This window comes from Lichenostomus cassidix, chromosome 23, assembly GCF_008360975.1.
Source record: "Lichenostomus cassidix isolate B80296 chromosome 23, HeHo_3.0, whole genome shotgun sequence".
In the NCBI taxonomy this organism is placed as follows: domain Eukaryota; kingdom Metazoa; phylum Chordata; class Aves; order Passeriformes; family Meliphagidae; genus Lichenostomus; species Lichenostomus cassidix.
The window spans coordinates 3,725,283-3,742,004 of record NC_139503.1 but is presented as its reverse complement, the minus strand read 5'-3'; the positions used below and the strand labels follow the sequence as shown (position 1 = coordinate 3,742,004).

The 16,722-nt window shown below is 46.3% G+C and overlaps 1 protein-coding gene across 2 annotated transcripts; it reads left to right on the top strand.

Annotated features, from left to right (window-relative positions):
- The first annotated feature begins 46 nt into the window (after window positions 1–46).
- MTF1 (metal regulatory transcription factor 1) lies at window positions 47–16,720 on the top strand. 2 transcript variants are annotated; one of them, XM_085081206.1, is made up of 11 exons: window positions 47–156; window positions 426–890; window positions 5,331–5,569; window positions 6,008–6,139; window positions 6,653–6,726; window positions 7,252–7,385; window positions 7,906–7,983; window positions 8,660–8,762; window positions 9,318–9,871; window positions 10,710–10,776; window positions 10,875–16,720. In XM_085081206.1, the coding sequence occupies exons 2-11, from the start codon at window positions 477–479 to the stop codon at window positions 11,267–11,269; spliced, it is 2,190 nt and encodes a 729-aa protein (XP_084937332.1). In that variant the 5' UTR covers window positions 47–156; window positions 426–476; the 3' UTR covers window positions 11,270–16,720. The 2 variants fall into 2 exon arrangements, with proteins under 2 accessions (XP_084937332.1, XP_084937331.1); XM_085081205.1 differs by having other exon boundaries at window positions 48–156; window positions 9,315–9,871.
- The last annotated feature ends 2 nt before the right edge of the window (window positions 16,721–16,722 follow it).

Below are 16,722 nucleotides of genomic sequence, written 5' to 3'. Positions count from 1 at the left end.
CGTCGGGCCGCGGGGGGGCGCTGTGCTCCTCCACCGTCCCGTCATCCCCCGCGGCGGGCGCGGCGCTCCCGGCGGGCCGCGCGCGGCCGGAAGCGGAAGCGGGTCGCGGCGATCATGGTGCCGCTGGGGCGGGGAAGGAGGCGCCGCCGGCACCCGGTGAGCGGGCGGGGGAGAGAGGGACAGCGGCAGGGGGGAAGGACGGGCCGGGCCGGAGCGGTGCGGCCCGCGCAGGCAGCGCTGGTGGCTCTTCGCCGCACCGGGCCGGGGGCGGAGTAGCGCCGCGCTCGGGGCGGGACCGCCGCGCTCTCCCCGGCCCGGCCCGGCCCGTCGCCACCGGGCGCCCCGGGACTGTGCCTGCGAGCGGAGCGGGGCCCGAGCCGCGCCGGTCCAGCCGCCTGACCCCTTCGCCCGTCCTTGTGTTGCAGATGAGCCATTCCGGCCGGAGCTCCCGGTAGCGCGGCGAGAGGCGCGGAGCCATGGGCGAGAACAGCCCCGAGGGCAACGCCATCTACTATGAGGCGGAGGAAGACGACTTAGCCCAAGATGACAATATGATGAGGTTTGCTGACAAAAACGGGCTGGTGTCCTCCTCGTCCGGGACGGTGTACGACAGGACAACCGTGCTCATAGAGCAGGACCACAGCGTGCTGGAGGATGAGGAGGATGAAGGACAGTGCGGTGATCACTTGCCTTTTTTACCCGAGGGTCATGAAGAAGGATTTCATTTACTAGCAGATCATGAAGGAATGTCACAGGGTTATGTGCAACATATTATTTCTCCCGATCAGATCCATCTAACAATAAATCCTGGTTCAACTCCCATGCCAAGAAACATCGAAGGAGCAACACTCACTTTGCAGTCTGAGTGCCCAGAAACCAAGCGTAAGGAAGTGAGTAGCTAAATGTGATTTTGGGCTTTATGCTTCTTGTGGTTTTACCCTTGTGACCTTAAAGGCTTTGTGAATGTGCTTTCTAAGCCTGTTTTTCAGGACACAGGCAGGAGTTTTGCTTGTTTTCAAGGGATTTGGTGTAAAGGAATGAATTGCTCTTCACTAAGGCTCTCGTTGTCAGCCCCAGCTGCACTGTGTGCTGGGCAGAGCCATGTCCCAGCAGAGCTGCCAGTTGTCCCTTTTCTCTCTGACACCACCTGCTGCCCTAGGGACCTGCCAGGAGGCATTTTGTGACACTGGATAGCAGGAGGGTGTGGCACTGACACGTGTTTTGTCAGCGATGTGTGTAGTTTTAGTGATCTTCTGGTTTTCTTCTGGTTGGCTCATTATTTTGCGAGTTCAGAGGTAGCTGAAACAACCTGAGCTGTTACTCTGGGCTTGTCCACATTCTGGAGAAAAGCACATCCAGGTCACAGTTAAGAGCCAGGCCATGCCTGGGAGCTGGAGTACCAAATGTGAGATGCCAAACTTTAAATTACTTGGAGTTTTATTGTGTCACAGGGAAACTGAGAAGAAGAGAGCAGCTTTAAACTGCCATGTGATGTATTTTGAAAGCTCAGGTCAGTTTGCATGGTTAAAATGGAGTTTGCACTTAATTCTATTTCCCTGATGAATTCTACCTGCACACACAGTGGTGAGGGTTTTTCTTGGGACTCTTCCTTTTGGGGGCAAGAGCAAAGGAGAATTGACTGTGACACCAGCTCAGGGACAGCTCAGTGCTCCTTCATTGGCCTGCCTGGGTTAGCTGAGGGGTGATGAGCCCAAGTGTCTGTGCCACTGCCAGTGGTAGCAGCATCAGCTACTTGTGTCGCTGAGAGGGAGAGAACTGCAGCACTGGCTGTGACACTGAATCCTGTCCAGCAGCAGAGAACTGTCACCTCAGTGCTGAGCAAATGGGGCTGCAGGGTTCAGCTCTGCAGCTGGGGAACTCATGGACTGAGATGGGTTCAGCAAACCTGTTTGAGTCTGCTTTTGTCAGTTATTCATGTTAGCAGCTGCTGCAGCCTGCAGCTGCTGGAGTATTTCACTTTCTCAGTCGGTTCTGTAGGTACTTTCTCTTGTCTCTGTGGGACTCTGAGCTGCTCCCAGAGCAGGGGGTGGGAGCTAAACAGGGCCAATGGCTGCACGTGCAGTTAAACTGACTTTATTTTTTCACTCTTGCTTTTTAGAGAAGGCTTACAAGAGTTGGAATTTCCTAAGAAAATCCTTTATATGAATTTATTTGCCATTTCTGGAATTAATTTCCCAGAGCAGGGAGCAGTGATACCATAATGTGACAGCAGTGGCACTGAGCCCTGAGCATGTGTGGAACTTCCATCTTGTAAAAAGCCTTTTTGCCTGCTGTTTCAAAGCTCTGATAAGTTCACTGGAGGTGGGGAAAGGAAAGCTCTAAAGCCCCTGAACACCTTGGCTCATCTCTGAAAATCAGCAGCTCATTTCTTTGGTACTTCCAAAATGTCTGCAGCAGTTTTAACACTTGAGATAACTGTTTTAAACTCTTAAGTTTTCAGGTCAGTCTTAGACATTTATGAAGCTAAAAAGGGGGTTTTGCACTTTAGTTACTTCTAGCTTTTTTTTGTTTTATTATACGTCTCTCACTGTAATTCTGTTGTTGAGAACAAACATGATTACAATTACGCATTTCAAATTCACTAATCCTTTGTTCAGTGATGACACAGAAAATTCAGCCATTTAGGGGGAATACTGTAAGCTCAGGAGGAGTTAAAGACAAACAGAGCAGTTGCTCCAAAGTAGACTTTGGACCAGGGTGTGAGCCTCTGCTGCTGCCAGCCCCGTTGGCTGTTGCACAACAAGTTTCCACTTCCGAGGTAACTGCTGGATTGTGGCTCTTCCAGCGTCCCCCTGCCAGAGGCAGCAGTTGACTGTCCCTGGCCAAAAGCCACAGCCTTTGGCCTTGAAGCACCTTGTCCCTGTCCTGGGCTTGGCCTCTGCTGCCTTGCTTGTTTTGTGTGGTGCTTGAGTGCTGTGGCAGCCTGGAGCTCTTGCTGCTGTACCTGTGAGGCTTTCAAATCAATCTCTGGTGGTTTTGTGTGTACAATCAGTGCTTATTTGGTGTGCTGATGTGAAAAGAGAATTAAATGCCGTGGTGCTTCACAGAAGGGTTTGTTTTTGCTCAGGATGTGGTGGGGATATTGCTGCTGCCTGTGGTATTCTCGGAAGGATTTGTGAAATAAAGCTTTGGCATTTGAGAGGAGGAAGCACTGCAAGGCCATTGTCAGAGTTGAGGCCACTAAACTGATGTTGCTACTGCCACCTTGCCTTACACATGGGGAGTGACAGCTGGCAGCCAAACAGCTTAATCTGTAATTAATATTGTCCTTTTTCCTCTAGACCTAAATGTGAACACCTAGAAAGCTTAACAGAACCCTCCTTTGATTTTCAGGTAGCTCTTGCCTGGGTCAGATCCCTTATGTACTGTGGGAAGTATTGGGGAGAATGTCCTGTAAAGTGTTAATTTCCAGCTGCCTTAAAGCTGTGGCATGGAACATTTATTTCAGCTCTGATAGACAAATTGTACTGGATCTGGTGATCCCTGGGGAGGATGATGGGCCCTCCTCATATAGTACAATGTGCTTTCTGATGTTGCTGTGTTACTGGTGTGTGCTCCTGTGTTGTGGCTGACTCAGCACAACCAAACTTCCTGATTGCACTGTAACCATGCTGTAGTGCTTGGGCATTATTGATAACTTCTGCCTGATTTGAACTGTAAATTAAGGACAAATTGCTTTAGAGTGAAATTACTGTTTTCTTCTCTAAGAATGCTGAGTGACTAGCTGAAAACATGAAGGGATGAATTCTCTGCTTCCCTTGGCAGGCAGGAGCTCAGCCATGGCCAGGAGCTCCAGCATACCTGACAGAGACTGGGGAACACTAAATGTTTCCCCTTCCTCCTCCTCCTTCCCCAGTTCTCCATACTGAGCATGACATCACATGGTCTGGGATATCCCTGGATCAGTCAGGGTCAGCTGTCCCAGCCCTGTCCCCTCCCCACTCCCTGTGCACCTCCAGCCCCTTGCTGGCAGGCCAGAATGAGAAGCACTTAAAAAATCCATCTCTATCTCATCAGCCTTGTGTTGAGCACAAATCCAGAGCATGCCCCATGTGTGTGAAGAAAATGAACTGTACAACAGCCAAATCCAGCACACTATGGTATTTCTGTGCTCTGTGTAAAGGTCTCTTGGATGTCTTGTATGGTTTAATGTTCTCCAGATATGAAGGTTTTGTAGAGCCAAGGTGAAGGTGAATGGCAGCCTGGTTTGGGAGCAACAAGAAACCATGGATTGAGATACACAAAAGATCAGCTTTATAGAATTTTCTTAAAGGGGTCCTGCTGGCAGTTTTGTCCCTTACAAAACAGGTTTGCTAACTGAGAAACTGTTTTTCTTCCATTAGAGGAGAACTGTCTAGAACCTGATTTATACCTGGTGTGACTTGCCAAGTCCTCTCTTGGAGTCCTCAGTCACTTTTAGGTGTTGAGGTTTTTGGACTGCAACAGTCAAACAAAAGCCATCAGTCTGGTAGGTAATGGTAGAGATAACTTCAGGCAGATCAGGTGGTGTTTTCCTTCTGCTTTCACAAGAGATGAGATTTCTTTAGGTGTTATCACTTGCACACTGGAAGCTTCTAAACGATCCTTTGTGCCTGTCACAGAAGTGGGGAAGATATCAAATGTAGTTCCATGTGAAACTGTCCTGGAGATCTTGATGGCTGACCGAGGAATCTGTGACATGTGTCTTTGGGTGACCTTGTGACCTGATTTGATCCATTACACTTCAGGCACTGACTGTTCCAATAACCACAGAAGGAAAGAGCAAGGCTCAACGAAGGCTGTTTTGGGATAAAGTGAAATAGTGAATGGACTGGTGGTTTGACCATGGGAGATGGTAAAAACTGTATTTAGCTCACGGTGTTGATGGGAATTCAGCACACAGGGCAGTGGGTTTAAGTGTTGTGACAGTGCATTTTCCCTTGTCTCACTGCTCCACAAATAAGAAGCTCTGCATTGGACTGAAATGCAGGTGCTACATACACATGGGGTAGTGGACAAGTTTGTTGGCCCTTCAACGTTCTTTCCAACTGGCTTATCAGATTTTTAGCTAGAAAAAATTTGGATAATTTTTTCCTTTTTTCCCTGTCTGTAACATTCCTGTTGTGCAAGGCCAGCTGCTTTCCCAAGTGCCACTCCTTCCTCGCAGAGTGCAGCAGCAATGTTGTTGGAGAGTTAAGCGGCAGTAAATCTTTTGGGGTGCTTCGGGGTCAAAATCTGTTGCATTGTTTTGATGTCTGACTGCATTTCTACCCTGTCTGGATTCCAGAAGTGATTAAAAATGATGAAGCCTGCAGCATTTTGTCCTTTAGGTTAAACGCTACCAGTGCACCTTCGAGGGCTGTCCGCGCACCTACAGCACCGCCGGCAACCTGCGCACGCACCAGAAAACCCACCGTGGGGAGTACACCTTTGTCTGCAACCAGGAGGGCTGTGGCAAGGCCTTCCTCACCTCCTACAGCCTCAAAATCCATGTCAGGGTGCACACCAAGGAGAAACCCTTTGAGTGTGACGTGCAGGGCTGTGAGAAGGCGTTCAACACACTGTACAGGTGAGAGGGTGTTCAACACTGTACAGGTGGGAAGGCTCTGCTGAGTTTTATTGTAGGTATGGCTGTTGCTGTTCTGCAAGTTGCTCCTACTTTGTGTTTGAATGCAATCGTTTTGCTCCTTCCATGTACAGGTATGAATATAAAGCCCTGAAGTGTGGCAATGCTGTCCAAAGAGTGGGATGACAGAACTGTGGTGATGTGCTTAACTTCCTTATGTTCCAATAGCATTGAAGGTGGTGCATGAACACAAGGGTTTCTCAGACTTGTTGGAGGACTTTGGAACTGATAGCATCACTTTCATGAGCTCATTACCTTCTGCTCAGGCTATGTTAAGCCTTTGATCCTGTCCTGCACATTTGAAGGAATGGCTTGCTAGCCTCAGGCCAGGGCTGTTTTATCCTGCCAGTCTTAAGAGGGATTTTTGTGCATGTTTTTTAGGTTGAAAGCACATCAAAGGCTTCACACAGGGAAAACATTTAACTGTGAATCAGAAGGCTGCAGCAAATACTTCACAACGCACAGTGACCTGAGGAAGCACATTCGAACACACACAGGAGAAAAGCCATTTCGGTGAGTTCCTGGGTGGCAATTCTGGCTTCTGTGGCTCAGGTAATAAGGCACCTGTGCCAGAAAGCAGCTGTTACTGCTCTGAATGGAATGGTGTTCTCCTGAGAAATAAGTGAAGGTGGCTGGCTGGCGTTGGAGCATGTTTTCCTCAAGCTCCCACAGGTGTCTGTAACAGTGGGTTCAGTGATTATCCTAAAAGACAAGCATAGTCAGGGTGTTTTTTGAAGCATAAACCTGTGCTGTGATGAGTATCTTTTAAAAGACATTGCTGCTCCCTGCTGGGTTGCAATGTGTATTCCATGAAGGAGGTTCCCCAAATACTGCCTTCATGCTTGGCTTTTGAAGTCCTACTCAGAGCCCTGCTGTGATCCATGTAGCATGCACAGCAGGGAGGTAAAACAGCTTAGCTTTGGGCCTGCTTTTTGGAGTCCTGGGACTATTGCAAAACATGATCTAAGGTTGTAGCTAATGCATTGAAAGGCACTGATGCTGACTCTCCTGTGATGCCTCCTTCAGGTGTGAGCATGATGGCTGTGGGAAGGCTTTTGCTGCAAGCCACCACCTCAAAACACATGTTAGAACACATACTGGTAAGTTCTGTGGGTTTTTATTTTCTTTAATTGAGCTTATTCAGTTTATATTAACTCTCAGAATCCTAATATGAATTTGTAGTTACATGTAATATGGGGGTGACACCATGGCTCAGGTGACATGTGCAGGGAGGGGATGGCATCCAGAGGGACCTTTGCAGGCTGGAGGAATGTGTCCATGTGGACCTCAGGAATTAAAAAGGCCAAGTGCAGACTCCTGCACCTGCATCAGGCCAATCCAAATTTTCCATTTCTGCAGTTATATTTATGCTTGACAGGTCTTGAATTCAATGAGTGTGTTTCACAAATGTATCAGTAACGAAGCATAACAATTAAATGCTGTGTTGTGTGTCAGTTCCCATGGTGAAATGGAATCATTCACCTGCAGGACTCCTAGGAATACCAAATGTGTGAAGGGGCATTAAATGTCTTGTTTGTATGAAATTCTGCTCTCCCAGGTGCTTTAAATTCTGTGTTTGATAGGATGTTTTTAAGTCTGTTAAGTGTGTTTTGTGCTGCCTCTAGGGGAGAAACCCTTCTTCTGTCCCAGCAATGGTTGTGAGAAGACTTTCAGTACCCAATACAGTCTCAAGAGTCACATGAAAGGTCATGAGAAGGGACATACCTATAATGCACTTCCCAATAACAATGTGTCTGAGGTTAGTAGCACTTCTGCCTAAAGCTTCTGTGTTAGGTGGATATAAACCATACCTTGGGGAAGAAATAATTTGGTCTGCAGCTTGTTCTTAAGGTGTAACATTTAAGACTGGGATTTTCAAAGAGAGTTGTTAAGTGCTCACTTTGCCAAGTGTGCATGTGAGCATTTGTATCCATCAGGCTGCTTTCCTTGTGTATGCTATAAACATGTGAAGTAAAATAAATACTTATTTAAAATACTAACTCTGAGGGTTTAATTTTTTTTATTTTCTATTAGTTGATTTGTTCCTGTGCTAACTTAAAATTCTGGGTTATATGACTTTTGGGAAGTACTTTGACAGAGATTTTAAGAATCCTTGATGGCTACTAAAAATCCTTTACTTAAAAATCTTGCTCCTTTGATTTTAGAACTGAGACCTGGGTTCCATATATGCACAGTTGTATGGATTCTAAAAAGTAATTTAAAACATTCCTGACATTATTATTTTAATATTTAATTCAACTTGTTTTTCTTTTTTACAGGATACAAGTCACTCACTTTGTCTGAGTGATTTAAGCCTCATATCAACAGACTCAGAATTGCGGGAGAACTCTAATCCAGTGAGTTATTGTCCTGGAATTGCCTCATCCTCATCTGAGCTTTGATTTTTGTCCTCCAAAATGTGCAGTGCTTAGTTCAACCTGCTGTTGAAGGCTCTGCATCTGATTTTACCATAACAGTGTTCTTGCTTCTTGAGAAGTGTTGACTGAACTTAAATTTTACATAGAGGAAAATAAGGTGCTGAAGAGACTGTTGTTTGTTGTGCTGTGGTGTTGGGAGCAGGGTGCAGCTCTTGTATATATTCTGCTTCTCTGGTTATATATTCTGTATATATTCTGTGTGGGGGATTAGAATTGCATAGTCCAGGATACAGTCTAAATGGAGCTACATTTTTTTCTGCTTCAGAAAAGGTTTTGCAAGCAGCCAATTATGTTTCTGTTTCTGACTGAGTACTGCAAGAAGTAAGGGTTAAACGAAGTGTGGATGCAGAGGAATATATTTTACTTTTGAAGAAGTTACTTATTTCTGTAAGGATTTGCTCATTATGTTGATAAATAAAAACTAAGTGTAAATTTACAGCATGTAAGTAATATATGTTGCCATTCCTGATGGTGGCTGGTTCATTGGAGGAGTGTTTCTGACATGCACACACTGCTTTACTGCGGTCTGTGCAGTTTGTGGAGACCTGAGATACAGCATTGTCTGATGTCTTCCTCTTTGTTTTCTATTTGGCAGACACATGGACAGGACCTCAGCACAATCTCACCAGCAAGCATCTTTGAGTCTATGTTTCAGAGCCCAGACCACACTGCAAATCAGGATGACTCTCAGCAAAAAGGTACCAGTTGTATCTGCACTGCTATTAACGAGAACTTTCTGACATCCCTGTATGTGTGTACTGAATTCAGCATTTCAGACTGAAGCTTAATGCCCAATGTAACTCTTAAGAAGCAAAAAGAACTTCAGTGTTGAAATTCATTTGTGTTGGAATGCATGGTGTGCACAGACCATGTGACAGTGACAGGGAAGGTGACCCAGAGCACTGTCCTGCAGTACTGGTGTTGGAGTTCTCAAGCAGTCCATGCCATCCTGTTTTCAAGGTTCCCTCTTGACGTTGCTGCACAGCCTGGCTGATAAAAGGCTTATTAGAGAGAGCTGATGAGGCTGATCAGACTCAGTGTAGAGCCCAGTGTTACCAATTTCCTGAATTTGCAGCTACTTCTAGATTTCACTGTGTAGGGTTGTTTTTGAGCACTAGTCTGAAGTTAGGAATGTGGTCACGCTTTACTGGCCAAACATCCATCAGCTAGCTGATAAGTTCATTGAAAAAGCACTTTACTCAGACCTAATGAGAACTGATGTATTTATATTTTTTCTATTTCTCTTTCAGCAGCTGCCTTGATGGAAAGGTTTAATGGTGACACGGACTCGGTGGCTGCAGTCCCACCCCCAGCAAGAGACGCAGCGTCATTGTCACTCCCCCTGGTCCTGCAGCTTGGGCTGCCCGAGCCAACCCAGGCAGCACTGCAAGCCTCTGCAGCACCTGCTGCTCCCTCCTCCATAGCACCCAGCTCACAGCCAGCTGCGTTTGGGAATCCTGCAACTGTTTTACAATCCCCAGAAGTGCCTGTTCCTCACAGCACACAGTTTGCAGCCAGTCACCAAGACTTCCTGCAGCACACCCAGCCGCCGCCGCAGCCCATTGTGCAGGGACTGTCAGTGGTTGCTGGGGCTCCTGCCCTGACAGCCCCGAGTGCCACTGAGCCCCTGCCAGCTGTAGTTCAGACTGTGCCTGTTGGTGCAAACCCTGTTTTGACCAGTAACCCCACTATAACCATTACTCCTCCAAGCACCGCCATTCTGCAGTCCAGCATTGTCATGGGAGAGCAGAACTTACAATGGATCTTAAATGGTGCCACTGGTTCCCAACAAAGCCAAGAACAAATGGTTAGTACATCCAGCATGGCTTTGGAGCAGCTGGAACCATTCCTCCTAGAGCCCTTGCTTCTGAAAAGGGAGGGGATCAAAGCTCCAGCTAAACCCCAGGAGGATGAGTGTGGTATAATGCTTGTCATGTTAGTGTGTATACACGTCAGCATTGCAGCCCCTGGAATAGACAGGGAAATAAATAGAGCACAGAGAAACCCAGGGTGCAGAAAAATCTTGTTTTCTTCTTTCTCCCAGTGGTGGACTTCTCCCAGCAGGTAGCAGTGTGTTTATCCAGGACAGGGCACCACCAGGCCTAAGGGTGTACATGGGGATTAATCTTTTAATGCATAGAAGCACAAAAGATTCTGTAAAGGTTGTGTTTAGGCATTTTGTAATCTCTGTCTCTGCCTAATTTAGACTGTGACTCTGCCTAATTTAGACTAATTTAGATAATGAAAAGAGTTTTTCTGAAAAGAGAATGTTTGTGGTGTTCCAGTAAATCTGGATAGCTGAGACTTCAGGAGTTTTCTCTTTGACAACATTGGTGCCACTTTAGGCTCTCAGCTGCAGGTGGACACACTGCAGGTACAGGCAGTGGGAGCACACATGGCAGCGTTTAAGAAATCAGTCACTGAGTTGTCAAAACCCACAAGTTGAGTTAGTTTAGTTTAGTCCCCGTGCAAATAATGCAGGGGATGTTATGCCCAGTCTTTAGGACCACTGAAACAATACTTTGAGCCCAGATTTCCTGTGTGTCTCTTTGGAATGTGTATATAGCTGTTTAGAATTTGAACAATAGAAATTTGATTGGAGTCAATTCACACTTCTTTCTTGTTTGTTTTTTTTTCCTTTAAAGCCACAAGTTCCAAAAGTAGTAGAAAAGGTGTTTTTTACCACTGCATTACCAGTAGCTGGTAACACAGGTAAGCGTGACACTGAACTAATTTAACAGAGCTGATTTGTCACTCCCTGCTGTGAAATTATGTAGTTCCATTGTGTTTTGTCTTTGTTTCACCTTCAGGAAACCCTGTTCAGCAGATTGGTCTCAGCGTTCCTGTCATTATAATAAAGCAGGAGGAGGCCTGCCAGTGCCAGTGTGCCTGCCGAGACTCTGCCAAGGACAAAGCCACCACCACCATTAAGAAGGAATGTTCCTCACCTGATTCAAAAGCTTTGGAGCAGCCAGCTCCCCAGCAGCAGCCTCAGACCTTTCCTTCCTCCTCAGCTCCTCCTTCTTCTGGGCAGAGCAGTCAGATAGTTAACCCTTCAAACTCCCAGACTGAAACATTAAGTGCCATGGATGTATCGGACTTCCTGTCCCTCCAAAGCCCTGAAACCCCGTCTAATATAATTCCAATTGAAGCACTACTGCAGGGTGAGGAAGAAATTGGTTTGAATAGCAGCTTCTCTAAGTGAAGATGTTCCAGATTTTCCTTTGCACCTGGAGGGTAAAACCCTTCTCCTTAGAAGCAGAAACTGAAGGATTGATTCTTATTCCTTCCTGTTTGGAAGTTTTGTGGCTTATTTCTGCTTCACAGATGGCATCTTAGTCACGTCCCAGGTACATCCACCTTTGAGATTCTATCTAAAAAAAGAAAAGGTAAAAAAAAAAAAGAAATAGTTAAGTTATATATGAACTGTTTTGGCTGCACTGTCTGTCACTTTTGCTTGTCATATGTGAACACAGAAGTTAAGGTTACTCGTGTGCAAAAAGATTTTAAAAAGGAAAAGGGGGGTTACTTTGTCTCCAATTGCACATCACTTACGTTTGGGATTAAGGTACTGGCAGCAAGTGGGTCTTTGTTACAACTTCTTGGGTCTCTGATTTTTTCCTGTCTCTCATGACTATACTAACCATGCACTAAAGGGGAGCCCAGGAAAGGAGGCTGCTGGGGGAGGAAATGGCATTGCTGTGGGAGAGGATTTATCTGCAGTGTGATTGGAATGCAATTGTCACATACCTGATGAGGAGCTGGTGCCTAGTTTTGCTGTGTACTAATGCTCTCACCTGCTCTTACTAATGCTCCTGCCTGCAGGAGCTTTGGGAGAGTTTCCTTCAGCAGAGCACAAGTACCTCGTACCCCTGATAGATCTGTTCATGTAATTCCACTAGGACTCAAGTGTGTTGTAGACACTTTGTCACAACAAAGTGGGAGCCACTGCTGGCTCTGGCTCCAGAGTCTGTTTTCTTGGCCTCTCCGAAGTGTGCAGTGAGTCCCAGGTGTGGTCAGGTTGGTGCCTGCTGCTCTTTTGATTTCTTAGGCTCTGTTAGCAACAAGTCATCATCCTAACTCTGGGACTGTTGAATCAGGAGCATGGTGCCTTTGCTGGTTACTCTCATATTTTGTGAAGAACAACTCTTAGGAAAATTTTCAGAATGATTCAACATAAATGCAGTTTGAATTCAGTGAGTCTGTCCTTCAGTTGTCCATAAATGCTTCTTTTTTTTCCAGTGAGCTATATAATTTCTGCCTGACTCTGCCGCCAGCCTACTGCAATGCCAGCTTTTTGTGCACGGGGCTATTTCTTGACTAAAAGATGTTACACAACAGAGTAGTTTTTCATATCAAACTGAGAGTCTATATTCTAACCTACTCAGGGTAAATCAAATCCAAACCCCCCCTTCCACCAAAAAGCCTGTAATGTTGCAATAAATGCAGTCTCATTCTAAATGGTTTATTTATGCTGCATTATTTTAAAAGATGTAATTTTATAGTTTTTATCCATCTTTCTGGCTTTGGCTGTCAGTTTTCTTGTGTTAAAGGAAAGAATAATTAAATAGTCTTTATTCAGTTTACAGTGTTGTCATTAGTGAGATACAAAGATAGTGACTGTAAGCCAATTAGTTGGGAGTGTCTCTGCACTCAGTTAAGGAATGCAAACTGTAGTGGATAGAGATCTTTCACTCTTTGTGTTTGATCAGAGCTGCTCTCTGTACCTCCAGGGAGGGGACAACCCTGTGAGTGCTGCCTGATGATCAGCAGGTGTTTAACTCTCCTGTGACACAGTGTAGCCTGACCACCACTGAGACAGTGGCTTCAGTGACCTCTTGTGCTGTTCCTGTGACAATGCAGTGCCCAGGCAAGGGTGGAAAGGGGCTGAAGGGAACTGCCCTTCCCCTCTTGGACAGCTTGGAGTCAAGTGTGGAAGGGAAAAATTGTGTCCCATGAGGGCAAATGGTTGTGCCAGGAATGCTCCATGCCTGGGATGTGCTGCATGTCTGTGCCAGGGCAGAGAGCTCAGAGTTGGCAGTTGCAGGGATGAATTTGAGTGCAGCACACATGCTGCTGGTGTTTCCTCTGGCTGTGTGGCAGGGCTGTTGCAGCAGGGCTGCGAGTCCTGCAGCAACCAGGTTTGGCATCCACAAAACAGGTTAACAAAGCATTTCTTGTTTTGTTCCTGTGGCAATCCCTTGGAAGGCAGCGAGGTGGTGGCCCCTTTGCTTTTTCTTTGAAATGAAAAAGCTTCATTTTCACAGCTTCATTTTGTGCTGCAGCTGGGTTACATGGCAGTAAGAACTGCTTTGAACACAAAAAAAAAAAGTCCCAAGCCTGCATGGTTGGGACTGTCCTTGCAGAGAAGAGTCTCTTGCCAGCTCTTCTGCACAGAGCTCCACCTGGGAGGGGAGTGAGCGCTGCCTGGAGCTGTGTTGGGGTCCCTCTGGTGCCTCAGGTGGCTTTGGGCCTCTTCTTTGGCAAAATGCAGCTGTGGTGTCTGAGGGTGAGTGGCTGTGGGTGTGTGCCTGTGGGAGACTGCTGATGCAGGAGTGTGGAGATTCCCGTGTAGTTGTGGGGTTACCTCTGATGGGGGACAAGGGTCCCAGATGTGGCCTGCACTGTGACAGCTGGGCAATTTAGCCATCTCTTCTGAGCCTTCACAGCCTTCAGGGAGGCTTTTTTACTTTTGCTACTTATGACTTGGTCAACCTAAAACACGTTTCTGGTTGGACCAGAGAGCATCTTCAGAAACCCTTTTGTGACTGAAATGAGTAGAAGAAACTACCAAAGTCTCTGAACCAAGAAGCTCAATGTGGAGCTGTGATGGGCAGCAGTGTCCAGGGTCAATCTCTGCTGTTTCTCTTCACAGCTGCTGGGTTTTTTTGGTGTGCTCTAGGAAAAGCACTATGTCCTGCTGATTCTTTGGTGCACTGGGTTTACCATTGCCCTCTTGTACGTGCATCAGGCAGGCTGCAATTCAGGTGGAACTGGTTAGAGCTTGTAGTGAGGCAGGAGCGTGTGATTCTGTGCATTGCTGCGTTTTACAGGCGTGTGCTTTTGTTGTTTATTGTCTGTCTGCTTCCCAGAGTGTTTGTGCTGCGTGTGTCTGAGATGTTTTCACATTTGCATCATCCCCAGTGCTGTGTGATCAGACGTTGTGCTCCAGGGCAGTCTGTGCCATGCTGGGACAGGAGGAGATCCAAGGGCAGCTGCAGCAAAGCCCTGAGATAGTGCAAGGCCAGAGATTTTCCTGTCCTCTCCTTGCTGCCCCAGCATTTAGCATATTCACTATTACATGGGTAATAAAAGGGAGAGTTTCTGCCCTTACAGATCTGGTGAGACGTTGGATTACCAGAAAAGGGCACGTCCTCTTAATGTGCTGGAGCCTCTGGGAACAGCGTGCCTGCCTCTGCAAAGTCTGCATGAAACCCTTTAATTAGCAGCCAGAGGGCAAAACTGCCCTGCTCTAGGTCAGCTGTTTTGTGCTAGCAGGGGTTTACTTGGTCACTCCTAGTTTCTAGATGGGTGTAGAAGCTTAAACATGTAGAGGAGGTCAAGTTACTGACTTTGGTAGCTCTGGTCACCAAGCAAGGACTCAAGTGAGCAGACTTGGCGTGCAGCTGAAGGCTGGAGAAATTTCTTTTCGTGCTTGTAGGTCGGGGAGGGGGGTGGAAAATCAGCACTGATTGAATGCTGGTACTGAATTACATGGAATAAAGTACGAGTTGGACACTTGTGTAATGCTGAGTGTGCCCAGGAAGACAAGTTTGCAGAACCTCATACTGGTATCTAAAATGCACTTTAGGTTATTTTATCTTTAACCCAATTGCTGCAATTTCTTTTGTATATACTTTCACAAAGTTTATTTTTGCTCTGAGTAAAAGTTAACAGGGGTGTGCAAAGATGAGCACTTAACTTGGTGCAATACCTGTAGCTAAAGATCCTTGTCCTGTGTGGTCCTTGTGTGTCTGTCTGACAGAACTGGTGTGGTGGGTGCCGTGCTGCCCTTCCCCCTGCCCCAGACAAATTATGCATTGTTAGCAAACGTCCAAACTATGCAAATAACCCTCTGAGAGCACTGTGCTTCAGCAGCCTTTTCTCTCACGCTTTCTGGGGGCTGCTTGTCACTCCTGTTGGACATGCTGTGTCCCTTGATGTGTGTCCTTCGTCCCCTGTCCTCGTTCTGTCACCCACATGGGAACACAAGTGACAAGCTGCTCTCAAGCAGGCATGTTGCACCTTTGAAATTTGTCCTCAAGTTGGTTTCTGATGTCCTGTTACTGCCTTATTTCTTGGGGGTGGCACAGCCACAGCCATCCACGACATTGTCCTTGATCTGCATCAGTGCTGTGAGCTGTTTGCAGCACTCCTACTCCAGGATAAACTGGGTTCAGAGCTGGAGCCAGCTGGCCCCTTGGTGTGGAGCTGAGGGTTGTTGTCCTTGGAGGGGATTGGAGATGAGCAGCTGTTCCTGGGTTGGTTCCTGAGCTGAGGCAGTGGGGCAGAGCAGACGAGATCTGGTGTCACATTGTCACCTCCACCGCTGGCCGGGAGACACTGGACAAGGCACAGAACCTCCCTGTGCTTCAGATCCTCCCCTTGGAATGAGGATGGGGTGTTGTCTCTGTGAAATTATTTGAGATCTGGGGGTGAAAAGTTCTTGGCAGGTGTTATCTGAGCTAGCTGGGCAGAACTGTTGGAGGCAATTTGGACTGTAAGGCAAAAAAAGTAGAGCATGTCTTTAATAAACCCTATGAATTTCTGACTGCAGAGTTTTTAATTGTATACTATTTTTTCCGTAACATATTTTGGAAGCAATGTCAAGTTTTTATAAATGTTACCTGTAGTCGATACTCATGGACAGGGCTGAACTTTTAACTTTTTTGTGTCTTGTCTCGATATATCTCACATGTTCTAGAAGTTGGATTCTGTGTCTGCACTGAGAAATGCAAATTAAACTGGATATTTATGTAGTAGTGTACATAGCCTGAGTGTGTGTGTTCTTGGGACTAGGTGAAACCCCACACCATGCTGCAGTGGTGTGCAAGCTGGCCAAAATTTGGTTCATTATGCAGCGTACATTTTCTCAAATAAATGCAGTTTCTACTTTTTCTTAAAAAAAAAAAAAAAAGGATTTTTTTCACATGGCGTTTTCCAGCAGACTCGAGGGTGTGTTTGCAGTGCTGTAGTTGCAGTTGCTGATGTTCCTGGTTTGCAACTCTCCTTGTCCTCCCTCTGCTCGGGCTGACCCTGCTCTGTTCTGCCTCACCCAGCTCAGTGCTGGCAAACCCCAGCCTGGGGCTTTGGAGATGGCTGAACTAAACCCCAGTTTCTCAAGAATGTGTGTATGGTAATAAAGGAATTTATTTAAACTCTGAAACATGGGAACAAATGTGCTTACATTGAGCAATGTGAAGATGTTAGTTACAGGTACAGTACTTCCAAAGGAAGAGCATCTCCAAAACCCAAAAGAGTAAATATGAATTTGTATTTTTTGAAGAATGTGAAATAATGGTGTTTGCTTAATTGCTCATTTTGTATGAAGTTAATATTGTACTTTGAAATATCTGCAAAGAAGTGGAAATTAACCTTTTTGGAATTGAAAGCAATATTAATACTAAATGGAATCCTAATTAAATGCTTATTTAAACA

What these genes read in the sequence shown, in the direction of transcription:
- MTF1 (XM_085081205.1), top strand. Translation starts at nt 477, where the DNA reads ATGGGCGAGAACAGCCCCGAGGGCAACGCCATCTACTATGAGGCGGAG. An exon ending in ACAGGAGAAAAGCCATTTCG is followed by an intron (nt 6,140 to 6,652) that starts GTGAGTTCCTGG and finishes TGCCTCCTTCAG; the next exon opens with GTGTGAGCATGATGGCTGTG. An exon ending in AACAAAGCCAAGAACAAATG is followed by an intron (nt 9,872 to 10,709) that starts GTTAGTACATCC and finishes TTTCCTTTAAAG; the next exon opens with CCACAAGTTCCAAAAGTAGT.